Genomic DNA, 23,072 nt, shown 5'->3' with positions numbered 1-23,072 from the left:
CTGTTAAACATGCATACAAGGACTGTGGGCTCCTCAAAAAAATTGAGCTAGAGAGAACCATCCGGGAAACGTCCTAAGCATTCGATGGATGCATCGGGGAAAGGAAAGACCCTATTTTCTGATGAAATGGGATGCCTCATGATCTTCGGTGGGCCCAACTACTACGCGACCAAAAGACAACGCAAGATCGAGCGCCGGGAGGTGTTCCAAGTGCGTCTGGCCACCCCATATTTTCTCGACTGGTCCGACCACCCCATCATATTCGTTCATTCTGACCACCCCGAGCACATCCCACGGCCTAGACAATACCCATTATCATTGATCCCATCATTGGCATGGTGCGACTCACGAAGGTACTAATGGTTGGAGGCAGCGAGATCAACATTCTATACTCTTCTACCCTCGAAGCCATGTGCGTCAACAGTGATCATCTTCAGCCATCTGGAGTTCCTTTCTATGGCATCATGCCACTACAAGGCCACGCCTTTGGGGCAGATCGACATGCTCATCACCTTTGGCACCCCATTCGATTTTAGGATGGAAACCCTCACATTTGAATTAGTAGGATTATGTGGGTCCTACCACGCCATATTGGGAAGGTCGTGTTACACGAAAATCATGGTCATGCCCAACTACATATACCTCAAGCTCATGATGTCGAGCCCAGCAGGGACCATCACCATAGGGACGACCATTCAACACGCCTATGAGTGTGAAGTAGAATGATGCAACTTCACAGAAGGGTCCATCACAACACATTAAGGACACAAAAGGAAGTATCCCTAGACCCTAGTGACTCTAGCGGCAAGGGGATGCACATTAGTGCCTTTCTGCCCCTAAATAAGCTCGGTTGTCGACTTCCTCCACGCGGAATAAACATATTTGCATGGAAACTCTCAGACGAGATGTGCATCCCGAGGGAAGTCATCGAGCATTCCTTAATGGAATTAAGCTAGGATCCAAACCGATGAAATAACAATTGTGTTGTTTTGACGATGAGAAGTGCTCGAAAATCATGGTCGTGCCCAACTATTTTATGCATGATAAGTCATGTTGATTGCCTCAACCAAAAATGAATCACTGAGAGGAACTTCATTAGATCATCTTCCCCTTTTTTCTTAAAATGGAGTATAGGGGTGTCGGTGTTTCGTACCTCGCTCCGACAAGTAAATTTATTGTGCGCGTTCTGTGCTCTGAAGGGTGTGCGTGAAGGGCGCAAGATTTATACTTGTTTGGGCAGAACGTCCCTACATCCAGTCATCGGTGGCTTGCACTATCGGCACCATTGATGATCAAACTCGTAGTAGGGGTTACAAATAGCCGAGAGAGGGAGGAGAGGCTCCCATATCTCTTATCGGGGTGAAAGTGGAGCTCAGAAGCTGAGAGGTGGAGTCCTAGTTAAGTATTGGCTTGGCGGGGCTCCATCCTCCTAGTCCTCGTCGGCGCTCCTCCTCGTGTTCGTCCTTGTGGTCTCATCTCTGTCTGAAGGCATCCAGTCGTCCCTCAGTCCATCCTTCTGTTCCTCAATCGGTCAATCTTGATCTGTCTTTTTCCGTTCCCTACCCTGAGGCGACCCTGTCCCTTTTATAGGCTAGGAGAGGGGTCGACCAACAGTGGCTTCTCTAGGAAGGAGTCGTAAGGCAGGGGTAAAACCAACATTTTACCCTGGGTGAGTCCATGTGTACTCGTGGGGCCTGGGGCTCCCTGGCTGTCGTGTATTTATCGTGGTGGATAACATGGGGGCGGTGATGGTCCCATGCGCCATCATTCTGGCTACGCTGGCCCCTAGCTTCAGTAGCCAAGGGCTTAGCACGACCTATCATGTAGCGCCCTACGGGAGGTCTGCGCACTCAGGCCTAGTCCGAAAGGCCATGAGTGCGCCGCAAACCGAGTGGCGCGTGGGCCATTAATGCACCGCAATCTGGGGGCTCGTGGGTCATGAGTGCTATGCAGGCAGAGGGTCCGTAGGTCATGAGTGGGAAGCGGACCGGTGCCCACGTTGTGGCTTGATGTTAGGCATGGTTAATGTGGCCAGTCATTTATGGCGGGTCAATTTGGGTCCGGGCGCGGGATCCACTCGAGTGGTTCCCTTCCGACACACCCGTCTCCCTTTGCCAGGCTCCGTCACGCCCAGCCTTGGGCTCGGTGCCACAAGGTTCGACCACAGGGGCTCTTTCCTTAGCGCGCTCACTGACCGGTGGGTCCTAGGGACCGGGGATCATTTCCCCGAAAAGGCGATTGAGAAAAATGAATTGGGGAGGATAGGGTATGTGCTCCATCAGATTGAGAAAAACCTAATCCCCTTTATTTATGAGTTCCACATGTTAGTGTTAGAAAATCTCTCTCCCTTTACTCTTTGTATTTTATCTTGAGCGACAACGGCTTCCCGACTCCAACGTAGATGGATAATGAGGTTGTGGGTGGTCTAGACAAACGATGTATGGGACATTTAGAGGAGAGGCATGGCCAAGTGACAACTTTTGAAAGTCTCCTAGAGGGGGGTGAATAGGCGAAACCTAAAAAATATAAACTTTGAACATAAACTTCACCCGAGGTTAGGATTAAAAATGAGTAATAATGAAATCGGAGAGGAAGAAACAAATCGTAAGATAAAGATCAACACAAATGAACACATTGATTTGTTTCCCGAGGTTCGGTTCCAAAGAACATACTCCCAGTTGAGGAGGCCACGTAGGTCGGGTCTCTTTCAACCCTTTCCCTCTCGCAAATGGTCACTTACACCGGTTGAGTGCTTCTTCTTAATCTCGAGGGTCACTTAGACCTCGCACGAATCACTACATAGTTAGGTGTCTCTTGCTAGCTTTACAAGTTACTTGATAATTTATAAGGAGATGAAGAAAGCACTATTAAGAAAGCCAAGCAACAAGAGCAACAAGAAAATCAAAAGATTACACTCTCTCTAGACTTTCCAAGGCACTAATCACTAATGATCACTAGTCACAAGTATGACACTTGGATGAGCTTGGGAGCTTTGAATGCGTCTTGGGATGAAGTGCTTGCTCTTGTATTGAATGAAGATGAATGAAATGCTTGGATCTTGTGAATGGAGGTGGTTGGGTTGTATTTATAACCACCAACCACTTCCTAGCCATTGCCCACTTTCTGCCAACCCCGGACGGTCCACGCTCCTGGTCCAGACGGTCCGGCCGTGCACATCAATGACTGAAATCGCAACGTTTAGCGATAACGGCTATAAGTGCATTAAATGTGTCGTCAGATGTCAGATAAAGAAGTCATGGGCGGTCCAACCGTATACCCTGGACGGTCCGCGAGGACGCTAAAAATGAATTTTACCGAACCTGTCACCTTCGGGTTTCTTTGGTTTTCAATGGGAGGACAGTCCGTGCCTGATGCTGAACGGTCCAAGCTTAGTCCCGGGCGGTGCTCTCTTCTCCTTCAGACAGTCCGTAGTGTAAATGCGAGTTTTGCATAGTTCCTATCCGAGGCACACCTTGTTGTCGCGGACGGTCCGCCGGAAGGGCACGAACGGTCCACGCATAGGTGAATTCTTCAAAAAGCTTCTCATGTCCGGAATAATCTACGGTATTCCGGACAATCGACTTAGAATTGAAAGAGATGGACTTATGCACCTGAGAATTAATCAACTAGGCAAACTAGTTAGTCCATAAGATTTGTGATGGTCGTCAAGCACCAAAATCAAATATAGAAAATGGTTAAGGTCGTTTCCCTTTAAAATTTCCCACAAAGTGTGATATGGGAGTGTCTCTATGTCGATTGCATGGTGTAATGGGCGATTGTTCTGTCGAACGGTGGTTGGCATGATTCTAAGGAGCAATGCATGGTGGTTGGTGAGGTATATAGGAGCAACACACGGAGCATCAAGGTGGCAACCTGCTCAACACTTGGCAATGGTGGCATGTACCATGCAAGGTTGTGATGGTTTGCATGCAAATCGCATCGATGTAGACCTCACTGGCATCAAGCTTAGTGCAGTGGGGAGCAACATGGTGGTCATGCTTGGTACAATGTAACATGGAGCCCATGTGCCAATGAAGGAGAAGATAGAAAAGGTGATTGAGAAAAAGTGCTACTAGATTCCCTTTATTTGAGGGAGAGAGGGATATTTTGTGGGATTGAGGAAAAACTTTAGAGAAAGGGGATTTGTAGGAGCTTCATTTTTGCATCTCAATGAACATTAGGCAATAATATAGGGAAAGGGGATCTAGTTCTCAGTCTGACAAAGTTGGACTCATAGAGCACTAGCCTTGTTGTCTATTGAGGTGTATACTGCCGAGAACTCATGCTTGATGCCATGATCATTACATAGGTCATAAAAAATCTAGCATTTTGGAACTCACTTCCATTGTCACTTATCAGTTTCTTAAAATTAAGCTTAAAATTTTTTCTCTACTCTCTTAACAAAATTATTTGAATTTGTTAAAACCTTACTGTTGTCACTAATAAAGAATACACAAGTGAATATTGAGAGGTCATCAATGATCACCAACCCATACTTGTTGCCAATAATAGTAACATATATGGTTGGACCAAATAAATCCATATGAAACAACTCAAATAGCTTTGAAGTTGCATCATGATCTTTCTAGGGTGAGTGTTTCCAATTTGTTTTCTCTCTTGATAAGAGCTACACAACCAGCCCTCCTCAAATGTCACACTCTTCAAACCATTGACTAAATCATGCTTGATTAATATAACCAATTGCGTCATCCTTGCATATGGAAGTCTTCTATGTCATAACCATTCCATTGATTACTTGGTGAACAATCATGTTGATAACCTTGCCTCACTAGCACCAAAATTCAACTCGATATCGATTCACATGCCTAAATCCTATGATATTACTACAATCCATTCCTTTGATCTTAGCATCTTCAGTTAGTAATACATATTTGAACTCCAAATCACAAATGTGCCACAAATAGCAAAATGAAGTTGAGACTCTCCATTAATAGCACATTAGATATTGAGAGATCATTTGGTATTGCAATATTGCCTAAACCAACAAATTTACCCTAGCAATTGTTGTGTAGTGCAATGTTGTCATAACCTTCACTTGCATTTGAGTTATAAGAGAATTTAACAATCTCTGATTATGTGTTGAGTGCAACCATTATCCAATGTCCAATGCCTCCCTTTGGCTTTGTAATTACTTGTTCGTTGTAAAAATAATTGTCATTTTCTTCACAAATGTTTGTTTGTGAGGAGCAAAAACTTTTTCCTTTTCTATAACATAGCCTAGGCCTTCCTTGTTCAAGGAGAACCTTAGGCTACCAAGCATTGGTGCAACCTTGCCTCACCCACATAGCACTTTCTTAGTGCATGTGTGAGCTCATCCACCTCGTTCTTGAGTGTGTTGTTCTTCATAGTGAGAAACGAATCACATGTAAATTTCATTACCCTAGATAGAAGTCTTGCTTGTGCTACAAAAGGGGTTAGTCACAATAGGGGTACATGTTGGATTTTTCAAGTAAAACACATGTAACACTCATACCAACTTTTGGATGGAACTCAACATTATGCTCAAAGATAGAGTTTTAAGCTTCCTTAAGCCTACCATGAGTTTCTAAAAGATCCTCATGATTGGTCTAGCTTCTCAAAGGGTTTGTCTAGAGGCTCGGGATCTCCTTTTCAGTTCCTATTTTCTATCTCCTAGCTCATAAAGTATTGAGACTCTTATAGAACTTCAACAAGGTTGTCATAAGAATATTCTTTATAAACTCCAATATCACTATAGATATCATCACTTTCATCATATTTTACCTTAGGGCCCTTGGACATGAGGCATGCCAATTAGTCTAACAGTGTTGGATCAATATTGATGGTGTTCTTGATAAGAGACTTGGATGACCTTCATCATCATCTGCCCTTGATGTTGAGGCATTGAAATCTAACTCAGAAAATATGAGTATCCCTTCTTATTGAAGAATACATCCTTTTTGTCATCATCTTTTTTATCGTTTCCCTTCTTAGAATACTTGTCCTTCTTCTTTTGGGGCATTCAGCTACAATGTGGCTAGCCCCCCCCAAATCATAACATATTTGATCTTCCTTTGATCTCCATGATGATGATTGGCCTTTTATTCTACCAAAGCCTCTCTCTCCTTTGTGTATTTTGCCAAAACAACACATAAAGAAGGCCATCTCCTCTTAATCATCACTTCATCTCATCCTTATCATCACCATCATCCTAAATCTTCTTATTGTTATTGGAGATCTTACCTTGAATGTTATGCTCTTCTTGTCCTTCTCTTGCTCATAACTCTATTTTTCATGATGAAAAGTGTCATGAGTAATGATCTCTACCAATACTTGTGTAGGAGTGAGAAGCTCCAATCCTCCTCTCAAGATCACAATGATAATGATCTTGAATTTCTTGGGAACACACCTCAAGAAATAGTGGGAGAAGTCTTAATCGTCGACCTTGTGTCCTAGGCCCTCAATTCATTCATAATGGCATTTAGCCTCTAGAAGATATCTAAGACACACTCTCCCCCCTTGCATATTGAATTTTTCATATTTGTCCTTGAAGATATATAGCTTGCCATCCTTTATCGTTAAGGTTTCCTCATATGCTTTCCCAAGTCTTCCACGCCTTGTGTGACATTTCCAAGTCTTTCATACACTCGAATACCATGAGATTAAGAATTCATATCGAACATTTAGATCTTGATCATTAAGTTCTAGATTTTTCAACTTATCTTGGGATTGGATTCTTCCTATCAAGTAGTACTAGCTCCTTTTCAACAACTCCCTAAATATTCCTTCACATAGCCTTTCAAACTAGCACACATTCTTCTCTTCTAATAATAATAATAATAATAATAACAATAACAATAATAATAATAATAATAATAATTTGTGCTCTTGAAGAATGAGGACTTGCCAAGAATATTACTAAGCATTTTTAATCAAAATATTTCTTAAATCTTAATTTGATTAGAGATTTGGCTCTAATACCACTTGTATGGATCTTTGGATGGCCTGAGGCGAGGTAAATAGCCTAATTCAAAATTCTAGCAACCACAAACACTAGGAAAACTTGTTAGACACAAAGGATGCCTAATAAGCACTACACCAAGTTATGACTTGCAAGCCTAGGGTAATGACAAGCTACACAATTCTAGTGATCAAGAATGTAAGCTAAGTATGTAACTAGAAATGATAAACTAGCTAGGTTTGCTTCTAGGATGACAAGTCCTAATATCACTATATGAATTGAACAACACAAAGTAAAGCACAGAGAGTGATAAAACGAATACAACAACAGGAAGACATAAGATATATCTATGTGGTCTGGTAACTTATCGGTCACCTACATCCATATTGAGGCGAGCCTAAGGATCATCGCTCCTCTATCAAGCTCAACTACCTCACAAGGTTGGCTTCGACATGAGTGCTTAATCTTGAGTTAACTCAATCACAAGATGGGTATACAAGCCTCAATTCTACTAGAGTGGTTGGTAAACCCGACTCCTGCTCTTGGCTAGATAGGCTATGAAACTATGATGTCCAAAATTTGGCCCTTAAGTACATAGCCAGCTGCAAATGGACAGAAAAATAAAAGACGTTTTCAAGTTCGTTAATGACCCTCAAGAAAGGTGGGTCGTTGCCAAATTTCTGGCCCGCGAAGGAATCGACAAGGTTACCCTAAAAACACTTTCCTCTAGACGTTTTGGCAAACCTCGCGTTGAACCAGAATGAGGAGCCGGAGCCGGCGAGAGATTGTGATCTCAATAAAAGCCCTCCACAAGAGTAGATGAAGCTAGAGACGATAGAGCTGAATAAAAAATAAGGGATATGTATGAATTGGCTTTCTAATACATTGCAGCATTGGTAGCTGCATTTCTTGTGCAGAAAGAAGGGAGGTTGTTGCCTCTTTAGGTTGTGTGAAGGAAGAGTGGGTTAACGGGCTTTCTTCACATGTTTATTTTTTCCTAAAAGGAAGAGTGTGAATGTAGGCTGTTTCGAAAGAAACTATGTAAAAACGAAGATTTATCATCTAATTGGACATGGCTCGCGAACTTAGTATAGTGGGATGAACTCCACGCTTACCTGAAAGCATGAGTGTCGAGCCTGTCGGGGCATTATCCATTTTCAGTTGCCCATCCTGTTGGTTGCCTTCTTCTTATCCAACTGAATAATCGGTTGAAGTCCATTGATTGTGCAAAACAATGTGCACTTTCTTCTTTTCCTTGTACTGTCCATAGAGGGCAAGAGTGATGCCTAAAATCATGAGCAAATGTAGTTTTTGAAATCCATATTGTGGTTTCCAGTGGTTGCTCCTCACAATCAATTGTGGATCACCTCACAATTTCAAATTGTGATTTCTTCTACAGAAATATCTAGTACAAGCTATATAGGTGGCAACAACCACCAAGAGTAACATAAAAACTCACAACAAATATGATTTTCTAGTGCTATTGTATGCTATCTCTCAAAGAAAATGCACTAGATCACTCTGACCTCACTAAGGATGTAATCACTAGCAAACAAATGTGAGTGAAGGTGTTTCTTGAACTCTTGTGTGTGTCAACAAGTTGAAGAGTTCTAATTTTCTTGGCCACACACTTCATAGGCCCTCTCATGACACTAGTCATTGGAAGCTTGGGGCAACTTTTTTGGTGTTATAGGAGAATCTAGTAGGTCACTAGAGTCCACCACCACAACTTCTTCAATGGTTGATGGCACTATGTTAGAACTACACATTGTATGCTCGAACCTTTGGTGCTTGCTATTCGGTGCTCACCAGATAGTTCTAGTGAATACACTGCCACCCCACCCTCACACACAAACATCGTCTCTTCCTTCGATGTAGCAATTCGGTGGGATCAACAAACAACTTTGATAGTGGCCTTTTTGAAATTCCCACATGCTTTCTAAACTTTGCTAACTATCAAAGTCTAAGCTTCAATGTCTGCTCTCTAGTGGCACTAGAAGTTAGGGTCTATGCCATTGTTTTCAACTATGTTAGGTCAATGCTCTAACCTCCGATGACCTGATCATTGGTGGTTACCGGAGGATTTCGATGGATGATTGGGTCGAGCCGATTCAGCGCTCTAGGATTCGAAGACCCAACTCCAATTATCATCAGAGACTCCAGTGTGGGTAAAAATCCTCCATCAAGTTTTCTTCTCGAACCTTTTAAATTGGCTAACTCCAATAGATCTTTCACGGGATGACCAATACTTTAGCACTAGACAATCACATTAGCAACCAAATTTCACTCTCTTTATAGCATGACTATGTTTCCTATCAATCTAGTTTTTCCTCTCCACTGATCACCACACGGACGATGAAAGACAAATCCTTATCATTATACCTTTGCTTTATGTGTCATCCTTCGTCTTTATCTTTTCACTTCTCGATCTTTTGCACAATCACGATCATCGCAATCTTCATCATCATGGCCTTATGTTCTACTTTTGTGGACCAATTATCACATTTCATCTCACAAAATATATTAGTTCACAAATATTGTCACTTAATTGCTAAAATCTAAACAAGCTTTTCACATATACAACACTAATTGTAGCTATGTCCAACCATATAGGTTTTGTGCATAATGCATGTTAACTATGTTATGCTACCAAAATTGTTGTGCTCCACCTAAAAAGTTGGGTCATCATTAAACTAACCTTTGAATGGACATTAATCTCAAGCATGTATATATATGCAGTTGTACAAAACAAATTATGTCTTCTCACCTATCCTCCCTCTAGTAAAAAAAATACTCATTTTACTTTACTCATATTTTGTGCATGTCATTGTATTAGTCAATTCATTTGGAATACAGTATTAAGAGTTTTCAAATTTATAAGTATTTTTAACCAAGGTCAACCAATGGCTTTTAAATATATTCTCAATTATGTCGTTTTGATTCTTAAAATCGTAAATCATTAGTTTGGAGGCGTTCGATTTTTCTGACTAAAATTTAGTCTGTTTCACGTTTTAGATTAGATGTTTGAACATCAATTACGAGTATTAAATAGTCTCATAACCAAACAGCCTTCTTTAGATCCTTTTGGTCTCGACAATCCAAACAAATCTGGACTCATCCTCTTGGTCTCGACAATCCAAACATATCTGGACTCATGTACGCTGATGTGACACAGACATATGCAAGAGTCAGCCCACACGTGCGTTTTCAGCGATACACTCTATAATCATCTAAAACACTATTTTTATCATCCAAAATATTGTTTTACACGGTAAACTAAGTTGTTCATATGATAAAGTTTAAATATACACACCAAAACATTATTTTACATGGTAGACTACAATGTTTGTATGGTAGAGTTTGAATATGAAAATGATTAAATATGAGAATGAGTAGCCCTACGTTCCTTGTAAACATCGGTTGCTTGAGAATATTGGCACTAAAATGAAGTACTCGCTCTATTATCTTCCTGCTTTGCAAATCCTCCGTCTCAAATTATAAGTAATATATCCCAAATTATTTCTATTCATCCCAACTTCTCTATCTTAAATCATTTAAAAAAAGTCAAAACATCTGAAACTTAATTAAATATATATTATAGAATAACGATAATTATAATATCAAATAAATATTGGCACTAAAATGAAGTACTCGCTCTATTATCTTCCTGCTTTACAAATCCTCCGTCTCAAATTATAAGTAATATATCCCAAATTATTTCTATTCATCCCAACTTCTCTATCTTAAATCATTTAAAAAAGTCAAAACATCTCAAACTTAATTAAATATATATAATAGAATAACGATAATTATAATATCAAATAAATATTGTCACTAAAATGAAGTACTCGCTCTATTATCTTCCTGCTTTGCAAATCCTCCGTCTCAAATTATAAGTAATATATCCCAAATTATTTCTATTCATCCCAACTTCTCTATCTTAAATCATTTAAAAAAAGTCAAAACATCTGAAACTTAATTAAATATATATTATAGAATAACGATAATTATAATATCAAATAAATATCATTAGTTTTTATTAATTATATTTTATTGTTAAATGTTATAGTCTTTATAATTCTCTATAATTTTAGTTCAACTTAATATGTTTTGAGATAGTTAAAATAACTTTGAACGGAGAAAGCATTTACTAGTACAACATCAGCCCTTGCAACCGATACAAAACCATATGTGCAGATAGTTCTTGGCAAATTGTGTGCGTCGAACATATGGGTCAAGGAACAATGGTTCAAAACACTTTTTTTCACTGACCCACTATGAAAAAGACAACTAGAATACACTTGTATTGTCTATTAAACCACATCTCATGTGTTAGATCAACTGCGCATCAACAGGTTCGTTGCAAAATCAAGAGCTTAAGGTAATAACAAGACTATGAATAGTTATAGTTCATTCCTAACTCTGAATTTGGTGTTCATGATTGGTTGGCAGCAAAAAGACCAACTTCATATATGGTGTCTGTGTCTCCACATGGCTTAGCCCAGGTATCCGCGCACCATCATAGGCAGAAATTGCAATGGAATACCGTACAAATGGAGAAACTGTTCACTTGAATTGAAATCCAGTTTTTCGGGTCATGTTGCAGCATCCCATGTCTCACCATGAGAAGAAACGGCAAATTGCCCGTCGGATGAACAATGGGCAATTTTTGGTGGTTGCCATCGTTCTACGTAGTTGGACTTTTGGTGGTTGCCATCGTTCTACAAAGGCTCAGACAGATTTAACCAAATTAGGCCAAGGTTTACAGCTTAGAACCAAGATAGGGTAGGAATGCCATTTTTTTCCTGCCTACATCGTACCATCTCTTGTAGGACTTAAACTGAAGCCCTTTCATCCAAGGTCTGGTGACTCTGGTCCGATAGAATATGCCATCTTTTCTAGGATCAGAGTATACCCTTCTGTACTCTGGAATTGCTTAGACAGCTCTGAAGATTATCGGAAAACAAAGGTTAGTGCTGCCCGCAGGACGCAGACAACTGGTCTACATCGAAGTCATCCTGACATAAGTTATTTATAGAGAAGATAAAATACCAAACAAATATGCAGGACTAAATTAGTTTGTGTGGGTTATTTCCTCTTTAAAGATCCAAATGGTCAAGTTTTTATATAAACTATCCCATTAGCAAAGTCAGCATACACCTTAATACAGTCAAATTTCATTTGCAAAATAGAAAACAATGTATGGTAGGATTTACGGTTTCAAAAAAAGTGGCTGCAAATGTGCAATTAATACAAACTAGTACTCTGAACATTAAGCACAAAACACAGATGGTTCATATGCCAAAAGTGGCCCTCCAAGCAATTTTTTTTTTACTGGAGGAAGCCAAAACCTCAGGCTAATTTCAACCCTGAAATACAAACATCCTGAGACAAAAGTGATAGGAGATACGAAAAGACACAGTGGTCAGCAGGAAACACAGTACCTGGTCTAAGCTCCCATAATCCCATCCTCTGAACTGGAGAGATCTTGGAAGATCAGCAGCCATACTTCAGTCTATAGTCCAAGAATTTATATTGAACCTTTGAAGATTATTATAGCCTTTAGCTAAATCCTAAAAAGGTTAAAACCATCAGCAGTTTCATGCATAAGCTTGTTCCAGCAAGTTCATCACCAATCTCTGACTTGTCCTGTTTCGTCCCTCAAGACGCATGCGTCATTAGGATTTCACATGCTCTGGGATTATTTAGCTCCATTGAGATGTCAGCACTTGTATGTGAGAAGTGTAGATAACAGCAATAAATTACATAATCAAAGCATGCCAATACACGTCCAGCTTCATATCATTAGATAAAATTGTTTCTTAATTTAAGTATGTGTCTGAAATAAAATATCAACACAAGATGAAGAGGTTTTGTATTTGCCTTAATTGAGTTCATACAGTCATTTCTCGTCTTGTTATTTTGTACTCCCTCCGTCCCAAAATATTAGTCGTTTTAGCATTTTACTAGATTCATACAATACTTAATGTATGTGTTTTATATTATATATAGATTCATTGTCATTCATTTAAATATAGACATAATTTCAAGGGCTAAAACGACTAATATTTTGGGACGGAGGGAGTATATAATATCATTTCTTGATTCAAACAATAGCATGCCAACATATCTACTTCAGTTATTTCATAAAGGCATACAATTTACTCCGCTAAAAGTTCCACCACTTATTAGCAACTTTTTATATCAGCAACCTTTTGGATTCTCTGGGCGTGGCATTACTTAACTGTGCTTTCACATTCAATAGTTCTGGCAAAGGGAGGCAGCAAGCTTGAGACAACAACTGCACAACTTGCAAGAAAATCATCGGTACGTCAACAAAACCCTGCAAGTTTTACAGATGCATCATTCAGAAAATTGCCAAATGTAAGGAAGATCAATAAAAGAATTGTCAGCATGAGCACAAATACAAAACGTCTGAGTACAGAAACACAAGGGATTTTTTAAACAAGAAAATCCATTCTGCTTTTTAAAGAAAAATATATAAAGTGGTTTAAAACAACAACAAATCTGCGCTGCTGGATCAACCTTAAGGAGTAAGGACCACGAGGTAACTAGAACACCTCCAACATCGAACTTGTGCATAGTGTATGAATTAGTATAGCAATATGTGAGAATAATTTTAGCATACAAAATGCATAAGAACAGAACCTAGTTTAGGGACGTGGTAATGATGCCATAGGATAATACATGGTTTATGCAGACATCAGTTTTCATAAGCAAGAGAAATGTAAAAGGATGCAAAGGCTTGTGAACTTCATGTGCCAAACCATTTATCAATAGAAAACTGTACATTTAGTTATCTTATGCATTATTATTAACGTCCAAAGAAGCAGATACACAACATTATTGTAATTTTGTATGATTAACCCAAAGCAGCAGATACACACCATCATATTTAAATGTATTTAATTTTTTGCCTACTAGTTTTTGAGCGCTCTGATTTGTAATCACTCTATTCCAAGTAACAGTACTAAAGGCATCTGCAGTGTAGGAAATGAAGGTGTCCTAAGACCTTAAAGCCGATAAGGTCATAAAGCGGTATTTAACCCAAAAAACTTAGAACCAGACCATTAGCTTAATACCTGGCCTCAGCAAATTAAAAAAAACACAAGCGAAGGCAAGAAACTCCTCTTCCACAGGTGTGTGGCAGACAATGGCAACTGTGGCCTCCCACAGGAGAGGAGGCAGCTGCCTCACGCTGCAGGGAGTGGAAAGGGCCTCTAGGGCCTCCTACAGACTGCAGCTAGCGGCGAGGACCTTGCATGGAGGAAGGAGGTGGCGCTGTGAGCAGGACACTTGGCGACGAGGAAGACAAAGCAGCAGAGAGGAAGAGGTTGCCTGTGACTTTTATATTTCCATGTGGGTTAGCTCTTGGCCTCAAACATAACAGATAATAACCTCATCTGACACAGGCCTCACTGAGCTCACTTTACGGCCATTGGGAGCCTTTACCACTCCAGGTGCCCTAACGCATACATAGCCAGAAGCCGAATCCTTAAAAAGGAACACGATATGATCAAGCAACAAGACCCTATTACATTAAAATACAGTCAAACTCGAATTGTAAAAACTAAGTGAGATTGTTTGACTGGCTGTAGGCAGTTGATGGGACAAGATCTTTCTGGACTAGGTGTCAAGGGACTTCAAAATCTAGAAAATCAGCTAGAGATGAGCATTTGTTGCATCCGGACAAAAAAGGTAACCATGCTAACCATTTTTTACCCTTCACAAGATTTCTTTGTCCAAAAGTAAAACTGAGGATCATGGTTATCAATTTCAGGACCAACTCTTGGTTGACGAAATTCACGAACTGAATCGAAAGGTTCTGGAACATTCCACTATTTCTATGAAATATGACGTCTTTGAGTGGACTTCAGCAAGCTCATTCTGTACTGGCTCATTTGTAGGGAAGTCTCATCCAACAAGACAACATGGGATTACACAGAAAGGTCAACCTAATTCGTCAAGAAAATGCTGAATTATATAAGAAGGTTTTTTTATAAAGAAATACAATTTTTCAGGATATAAGCCCTATCACATGGTTGACTATGATTTGTTTCTATGCCCAGCTCTATGAGAAAGAAGCAGAAGGTGAAGTCAACCGAGATTCAACAACTCCGTACAACTTTGTAGTTGCAGAGGGTGCCAACGTTCCTATCCATCTTGAGCTTAATATTCCACTGCAAGAAAATGGTGTTGAGCAACCTGTGGCTCCTAAATTAGGGTAACCCTGCCTTTTCTGCATAGGACCTATTGACTCTGTTCTTAGTTCTTTAGTGGCATTTCATTTAAGATTATTTAAAAACTTGCAGGTTGCAATTAAATCAATGAAGACATGCAGGACATTGCCTTTGTTCTCATTGTCCTTGTAGTCTGCAACTCAAAGCAGCCTAAAATGATTGGTTGTAACAGGCCTAAAAACATAGCAAGACAAATAAAGTATGCATGCCAGAGACAGTGGCAATGGTAGTGCAAATCTATCTCAAATAACTTGTGTTATATTGAATAATCCAGCAAATGGTTTGTTTTTTACACGTTATGCAAGTTTGTTTGACCAAAATGGTATGTAACATGTACAAATTTCCAAGTGAACTTATTGAAAAAATTCTATAAAGTGTGTATCTGGAAAATTGAACTTCTGCTTGTCTTGAAAGTTACGTATGGCAGAAGAGCAGATATCTTTTCCCATTTTTATCTACGCATTTATTCCAGAACAAAGAAGTGCCATAAAAGGGATTCTAGATAAACATATAGTCGTTCACTAATCATTTCGTCATTTATGGAAGTATAATAACAGTTTAGCAAAATGCAGAGAAAATAAAAAAGAAACAACGAATTGCCATATGAGAACACAATTCCACTAGCTTAAGATTATACAGGAAGCCAAGAAATATTTGGTATACTGCTACAGCTTGGAAAGCTAAACCTATGATCTTGAAAACACTGGAATTCAATAATTAGACGAGTATGGAGCAAACTATTTTTATCCTGGACATGAAGGCATGAAGCAATACCTCTCAAACACGCAGGCGAAAACTTTGACTATAATGTTTGTATTGGACATGCAAATGATATGTATAGATTCGTCTCAGTACGTAGTTTTCTGCTAAAATTGTATTGCATTTAAAATATATTAAGGCGCACATTCAAGGAATCATGGTAGAGTAGTGTTCATAAGACCATGTCAATGACCAAAACAGGTCCGAAAGGGCGCTATTCTGCGCTTGCCTAAGTGCACTTATGTGCTGGGTGAGGCATACCACCTCGCCTAGGGGGTAGGTGGGTACCTACGCAGCGCCCAACTGTTGCCGGTGAAAGGTGGCCAGATCTGCCAAGGCAGGGATGCTAACGTGCAGCGGCGGTGGCCAGTGGGAGAAGAGGCTGCACTAGGCGTTGGCGGCAGGCACATCTGCCCAGGCAAGGACGCATGGGGGCGGCACAGACGTCATGTGGCAGTGGGGGAGGAGGTAACATCGATGGGGGCGGCAATGGACGGTGGGGAAGCAGGCGATGTCAAGGGCATGGGCGAGTGACAAGCATCAACAAAGAAGTTTGGGAGGGGAGAGGATAAGATGTTATGCTAGGAGACTTGTGACGTTAAATGGGCCTTCTCGGCAATGGCCGGTGGGGAAGCAGGCGATGTCAAGGGCGTGGGCGAGTGACAAGCATCAACAAAGGAGTTTGGGAGGGGAGAGGATAAGCTGTTACGCTAGGAGACTTGTGACGTTAAATGGGCCTTCTCTTTCTCCCCGATATTGACCACTCTGATCTCCTTTTTTTCATTCTTTTAAGTATATATGCATGTATTAGCCACCACCTAGAGAACGCCTTGGAAATACCTAAGCTCAACTAGGCTCTAGGCACCTTTTGCAACCTTGGTCCAAAACACCACACTGGAGAGAGAAATGAATTGGAGGAAGCATGTGCTGTCACTGGTCAATAAAAAGAACTCCATATCCTGCCCAACCATCTATAAACTAGACAGCTCAATCACAATCAAGTGGATCCTAATCAAGTAACTCGTTGTCTACTGAATCCACATGATTATAGCATTCATGAATGTAGAAAAGTCAGCTCTCAACAAAGAGAAATCAATGGCTTAAATAGACACTTGGGACTTCAGTTATTTTACTATATCATGGATTCAGTGCACATCCACAAATCATGTACAGATCAAAAAATGTGTAAACAGAGGTCTTTGAGAAAAACATGGTACCCTGAGTTCAGCTAAGATGGACTTGTAAAGACTAAAGCGATTCATATACATATACGAAACAACAGAAGACATTTCAGGTAGGAACAGCAATCAAGTAACTTACGATTTTTTCTTGCAAGGTATGCAGTTGCTGCCTCTAGCTTGCTGCCGCCACTTGCAGCAACTGTCAGAAAAGGGGAGGCAAAAACGTCAAATTAAAGGATTCCAACCGACCATTTAATAGCATTAGCTCCTAGTACCATTAGCAGCAATAAATTGCAATATGACCCAACAGAGCAGTTAAAAGTACGAGATATCAATCTTTTACTTAGCACACATAGAATTTGCACTAAAATTAGTGTCGTTTTCCCTTCATCTATTTAGGTTTTCTAAAAGTTGCTATTCAACCAAAACTTTTTTATATAAACCAGTTATTTACGAGACCATACAAGCAATACAAACTAGTTGCATTCCACGGTGCTGCAGAAACCTGAAACTGAACATGATAAGACAGTAGTCCCTAATTACAGAGGAACTTAGTCCTAGAATATTGCTAGGTTTCAGAAGTACTCTGGTGTTAATTAACAGCAACTAAAACAAGTGAACTGATGTGCATTGTACAAACAACAGAAAACATATAACCCATCAAAGTCAACATAAACTCTCAATTCCATTAAATAAAAAAACTAACTACAGACCAAGTATAATAGAAAGAAACGTCAAGGGTCCTTTGTTTAGAACTGAATTCATAGAACTTCTATGACAGTAAGAGTATTTCACGGTTATTCGGAAACCCACTAGCAAAAGGACATCTAGCTAAGTTGGTTAGCTGGCCTAAGTAGCACTACTCCTCAGGTCCTAAGTTCGACTCCCCGTGGGAGTGAAGTTCAGGCTGGGGTTAAAAAATCCTCTCGGTTGTCCCACACCAAAGCACAGGTCTAAGGCCTGGTCCCGGCTGCGATCGTTCTCATATGGGCTACAGTGCCACTGTGTATAGGTGAGACATGGGTTTAGGGGTTTTCTCGACCTGCTTGAGAAGGTCTTCTTAATATAATACCACGGGAGCAATCTTACTCCCAACGAGTCGAGTTTTTTTATTCAGAAACCCACTAAGTGCAATTTGGAAGCTAACTCAGCTATGCCTCAAAGATACAATGAACAATCATGATTCAGAGCCACCACGAATGTTAACACGGCACAAACAAAGCCCTATCATGACTACAACATACCAGGTATGGGAGAACTTTATAGACATAACATTACAAAAAATTAATGTTATGTATACTGTTATAGTTGCTAGATCGGTGAGGGATTGTAGCTGCGGGTGGAGGCGACGTGGTGAACAGTACCTGCCAATGAACAATGTAGATGCATACAGGGGATTGGAGAGGGGGATCGACGGGCAGGAACGCCAGCCGGGGGCCTCTGCCCACGGCGAGCAAGAGGAGGGTTTCTCCCTTCTAATTCTTGTCTACTTTATTTCTCATCCATTGATTACATAAATAGGCCGGCTGGCCGCCCCTTTCTAGCTAGAGATCCTTATCTCCTTAAAACTCTCAACAAACTACTAACTGATAACCTTACTAGATAATCTCAACTAATCTCCTAGATACTCTCAACTAATCTTCTTATCCTTCGACATGCGCTCCTTGCTGCTGCTTCTTGTCGTAGCTCTTTTGGGCCCTGACAGGTCCTGGCCACAGCCCCCCTTGGGCCCTGACAGGTCCTAACACTACACCCCTCCTGGACAAACAGCTCGTCCTCGAGCTTTAGCATGAGGAGTGCCCAAAGACCGACTCTACTTGACCTAAAACCAAACACCTAGAAGACAAGCCTTTTACATCTCAGCTTATTTTTTTCAAATTTGAATTTTGTTTGACCCCATAAGATAAGGCGGACACCCTCCGTGCATTGGACTTGCACGTGTGCAGCCACCTGGATCTCATGGACGCCATCTGGACGAAAGGGGAGCACATGGATGGCCATCTAGAGTAGGTCACAACAATGATCAGCAGAAGTGCCCTCGTGGCGACCGGTAGCGGAATGTGGTGGCGCTAAGCAGTGCAATTGCCAATGATGAGGGGAGCACCTTCCCTACCGCCGTTGCCGTAGAGTTGAAGTTCATCAGCTTGTCGTCCGCGGGACAAGCACCATGCTCGCACTTGGAGATAGTGGCCCATCGTCACTACTGATGGTCGTCCGACAGGGTGAGGTCGCGCCCTCGTGTGCCGAGGTCAACTGTCACCAAGGCTGCCTCGAGCATCTGCCAGCATCTCCCGCACTCTCCGTCATGCAAGGAAACCACAAGCAACAACCTATAGGCCCACAGCCGCCGACGTCTAGAGCCGTGTGGACAACACCATCTGCTACTCATGTTGCATTGTTGCCTTGATTTGCAGCAGCCCCTGCTCAACCATCTGAGCGAGGATTGCATCTTTGCGAGATCAGCCCTTATGTTGGCCCACAAGTCCCCCATTGATGGAGCTGGTGATTGTTGAGCCATGGCAGCCCCGACGCCCATGGGGACGAAGACGCTGTCAACGAAGATGATGTGACGATATTTGGCGCTGCCCCTGGAGATGGGCACGCCAGCGTCCAGGATGTGATGACAAAATTGGAAGGCGGTGTTGTCCATGGAGATGGTGACGTCGATTGCCAGGATGACGTGACGAAGGTGGCATGCGATGCAACCCATGGAGATGGGAACGTCGGTTGCCAGGACGGCGTGACGAAGGTGGCATGCGGCGCAACCCATAGAGATGGGGACGTCGGTTGCCAGGACGACGTGACGAAGGTGGCATGCAGCGCAACCCATGGAGATGGGGACGTCGGTTGCCAGGACGACACCATGAAATTGGTAGCAGAAGCCATAGGATCAAATCGAAACCTAAGCTAGCCGATACCAGATGTTATAGTTGCTAGATCGGTGAGGGATTGGAGCTGCTGGTGGAGGCGACGCGGTAAACAGTACCCGCCAATGAAAGGGGATTGAAGAGGGGGGTCAACGGGCAGGAACGCCGGCCGGGGGCCTCTACCCACGACCGAGCAAGAGGAGGGTTTCTCCCTTCTAATTCTTGCCTACTTTATTTCTCATCCATTGATTACATAAGTAGACCGGTCGGCCGCCCCTATCTAGCTAGAGATCCTTATCTCCTTAAAACTCTCAACAAACTACTAACTGATAACCTTCCTAGATAATCTCAACTAATCTCCTATATAGTCTCAACTGATCTTCTTATCCTTTGACCTGTGCTCCTTGTTGCGTCTTGCCGTAGCCCTTTTGGGCCCTGACAGGTCCTGGCCACAGCCCCCCTTGGGCTCTGACAGGTCATGACATATACTTGGTCATGTCATTTATCACTACATCACAGGAATGTTACGTAAGGATCAATTTATATCTACTGCAAGGAAGGGAGAAAAAAGGATCCAGATCTTTGTTGATGGCCATCAGAAAAGAGGATCCAGCTGTTTGCTGAGTGCCATCGGCAATCCAGGGAAGGCCAAACTGACAGCGTAGGCAGATCTTTACCTAAAAAGGAAAAAGGATCCAGCTGTGCACAGGTGGTCATCAGCAATTCAGGTTAGTCCAAACTCACTGCAGAAACAGACCTTTACATTGGATGGGTGGGTGGGTCGAAATTTGGTGTTTTTACGTGGCATCATTGCCAATTACAAAATGAAATGTGTGATAAGATATAACTCTCTCTGCTACTGGTGTACTGCCTACTATTTTTAGTGACATGTGTTAGTAGATGGCAAAGAAAGGACTAAGTTCTTTTGTAGAACAAATACGATCAATTTTTATATACTCCCTCCACTCCAAATTGTAAGTTGTTATGGCTTTTCTAGATACATAGTAAAAGCTATGTATCTACAAAAGCAAGAACGACTTACAATTTGGAACGGATGAAGTAATATGACAATATTTACTTGAGCCTTCAATAGCCAAAAAACAGTTCCACTTACGACAACATATGAAACACTTCATCCATCAAAATATAAAGCACCAGTTCCCATGGTTCTACGATTCTACAGTTGTCTCCCCTTCTCTCTTTATGCAAAAATAAGGTAAAATTGGGGTTCGAACCTTGTTGTTGGCTCCACAAGTCCACATTTAGAACCACCTAACCAACAGAACACATATTTTTATGTTTTATTAAAACAAAGTCTACTCATATGATATATAGAACTGTAGCGATGCACGGGCATCTCAGTAGTCATCCATCAAAATATGAATTGGTAGCCCACCCGTGCAATTTAGAAATGTGGTATAAGAACAAGTGGGCAACATCGGAGCAGTAAATGAGTTTACCGAGTAAATAAGTTTGTCCCTTCCCTATACCTCCAACTCATGTGGGAGCCTCTAGCATTGGATCTGATCTTTTTCAATTATGGGGCAATGAGGACATCTCAATATTCTGATTGACACTGAGTAACCCGTCCAGTAAGGTATAGCTTTCAATAGCACTTATTCGGTGTTGAATCATGCATGCACCGCATAGAGATGGAACCGTTAAATTTCAGCGGCATGTACCACCACAGACCGTTCAGATTGTTGTAAAAACAGGTAAAATGCAAGATGCGCACATAAACAAATACAGAACATATTTGCATACTGACACATTGCTGTGGAGAGAAGGGATAATTGAATTTTAGTGGCATATAGCAACAAACACCATGTCGCATCGTTGTTTGTACAAGTACTATCCACACTGAGGCCCGGTGTAACCCAAACCAACTATCAAGGCCCTCACCCTTAGAATTGGTCGCCTTACAAAGTTACATAACCCACCACTTGCAAAAGGAAAGCAAACCGTAAAGACAATGCATTTACATAAATTAAACACAGAGAGATCATCTACCATGTTGGTTTTGAAAAGATCCACAATCAATGCAAGAACAAAATAACACCTCAAGCTCCTAACATCAGATCGCAGCCCAAAACGTTCAATGTTCACGCACACTGACCGGCAATAACTCCTGAAAACTAACAAAACAACAAATAGATCTTATTGAAGCTCACTTCGAGCCTCCAACCTAAGATCCACACATGACAGGATAAAGCAATAGCCTCGTAATTTTATGCTGTGAGACAACTGGATTAACTTCAAACACGGGTGACAAAAACCTAGGCACAACTGTACACGACCACAGCTTACTCGATACTACCAAACACTTAACGGTGAATGATAGCAGGCAAATTAGAAGATCAAAACAGATGTCTCACCTGAGACGCCGGCGCGGAGTTTGAGCTCGAAACCCTAAAAGCTATAGGAACGGGATAGACAAGCGGTGTCAAACCCCGAAACTACGCAGAACGAAGCGAGGGGGTGTAACAAGGGAGAAGCTAACGGGGAAGCAACGGCATGTATGCGGCAATCCCGATCTGAGGGAATGGATCGGCCATGCATGGCATGAGCTGTGGAGGCAGGAAGGGGGCGGCTCCCGCTGCCACCGTATGACGGGACAGTAAAGCATGCCAGATCGGTGAAATCCAGGAGCAGGGAGAGGCGCGGGGGAGATGTACCGGGCGGCGAGCGGCTGCGAGCGGCGGCGCGAGAGGATCTATAACCTGGATTTGGACTCGACAAGGGCGGAAGGGCGCGGGGGTGGCTGTTGTATAGAGAGAGTGGGATGGTTGGGGCCTTGGGGGAGAAGAAGAGGAGTAAAAAATGGTGCGGAGGAGCGGTGCGCAGCCCGGCCACGTCGCCCCGGCGCTATTTCCAAAGGGGGCGCTGCCGCTGTGCTGCGCGCACCCCGACAGGTGTACCTTCGCCTCCGCCGATCGGGGGCAGGCGGACAGCCGAGGCGAAGCGGCATGGCTGCCTTTTGCGGGGTGTCGCCGGAACCGAGCATGTGAGCCGGCGTGCGCGACTGTGCGGCCTGCTCTCTTGTCCACTTGACCACTTGCCTGTA

The 23,072-nt window shown here is 42.0% G+C and overlaps 1 protein-coding gene and 1 long non-coding RNA gene across 4 annotated transcripts in view; one reads left to right on the top strand and one right to left on the bottom strand.

Moving 5' to 3' along the window:
• LOC103646360 (MADS-box transcription factor 27) overlaps positions 1-15,598 on the top strand; it is a 27,768-nt gene extending 12,170 nt beyond the window's left edge. The window contains exons 3-8 of one of the 2 annotated variants that reach the window (XM_008671095.4): positions 13,206-13,267; positions 14,560-14,659; positions 14,742-14,783; positions 14,869-14,952; positions 15,031-15,185; positions 15,274-15,598. In XM_008671095.4, the coding sequence (XP_008669317.1) occupies positions 13,206-13,267; positions 14,560-14,659; positions 14,742-14,783; positions 14,869-14,952; positions 15,031-15,185; positions 15,274-15,292 (462 nt within the window). In that variant the 3' untranslated portion in view covers positions 15,293-15,598. The remainder of the gene's footprint in view (positions 1-13,205; positions 13,268-14,559; positions 14,660-14,741; positions 14,784-14,868; positions 14,953-15,030; positions 15,186-15,273) is intronic. The other variant, XM_008671096.4, reaches the window with a different exon arrangement.
• On the bottom strand, positions 11,117-23,072 carry LOC109943991 (uncharacterized). Of its 2 annotated transcripts, XR_002267146.3 has the most exons (5): positions 22,384-23,072; positions 17,281-17,340; positions 12,385-13,283; positions 11,761-11,886; positions 11,117-11,661 (listed from the first exon to the last, which is right to left on the bottom strand). It is a non-coding gene; the product is annotated as an uncharacterized lncRNA (long non-coding RNA). The 2 variants fall into 2 exon arrangements; XR_002267147.3 differs by lacking the exon at positions 17,281-17,340.

Source organism: Zea mays, chromosome 2, assembly GCF_902167145.1.
Source record: "Zea mays cultivar B73 chromosome 2, Zm-B73-REFERENCE-NAM-5.0, whole genome shotgun sequence".
NCBI classification, from domain to species: Eukaryota; Viridiplantae; Streptophyta; class Magnoliopsida; order Poales; family Poaceae; genus Zea; species Zea mays.
Note: the sequence above shows the minus strand (reverse complement) of the source record. Positions and strands in the feature narration are given on the sequence as shown.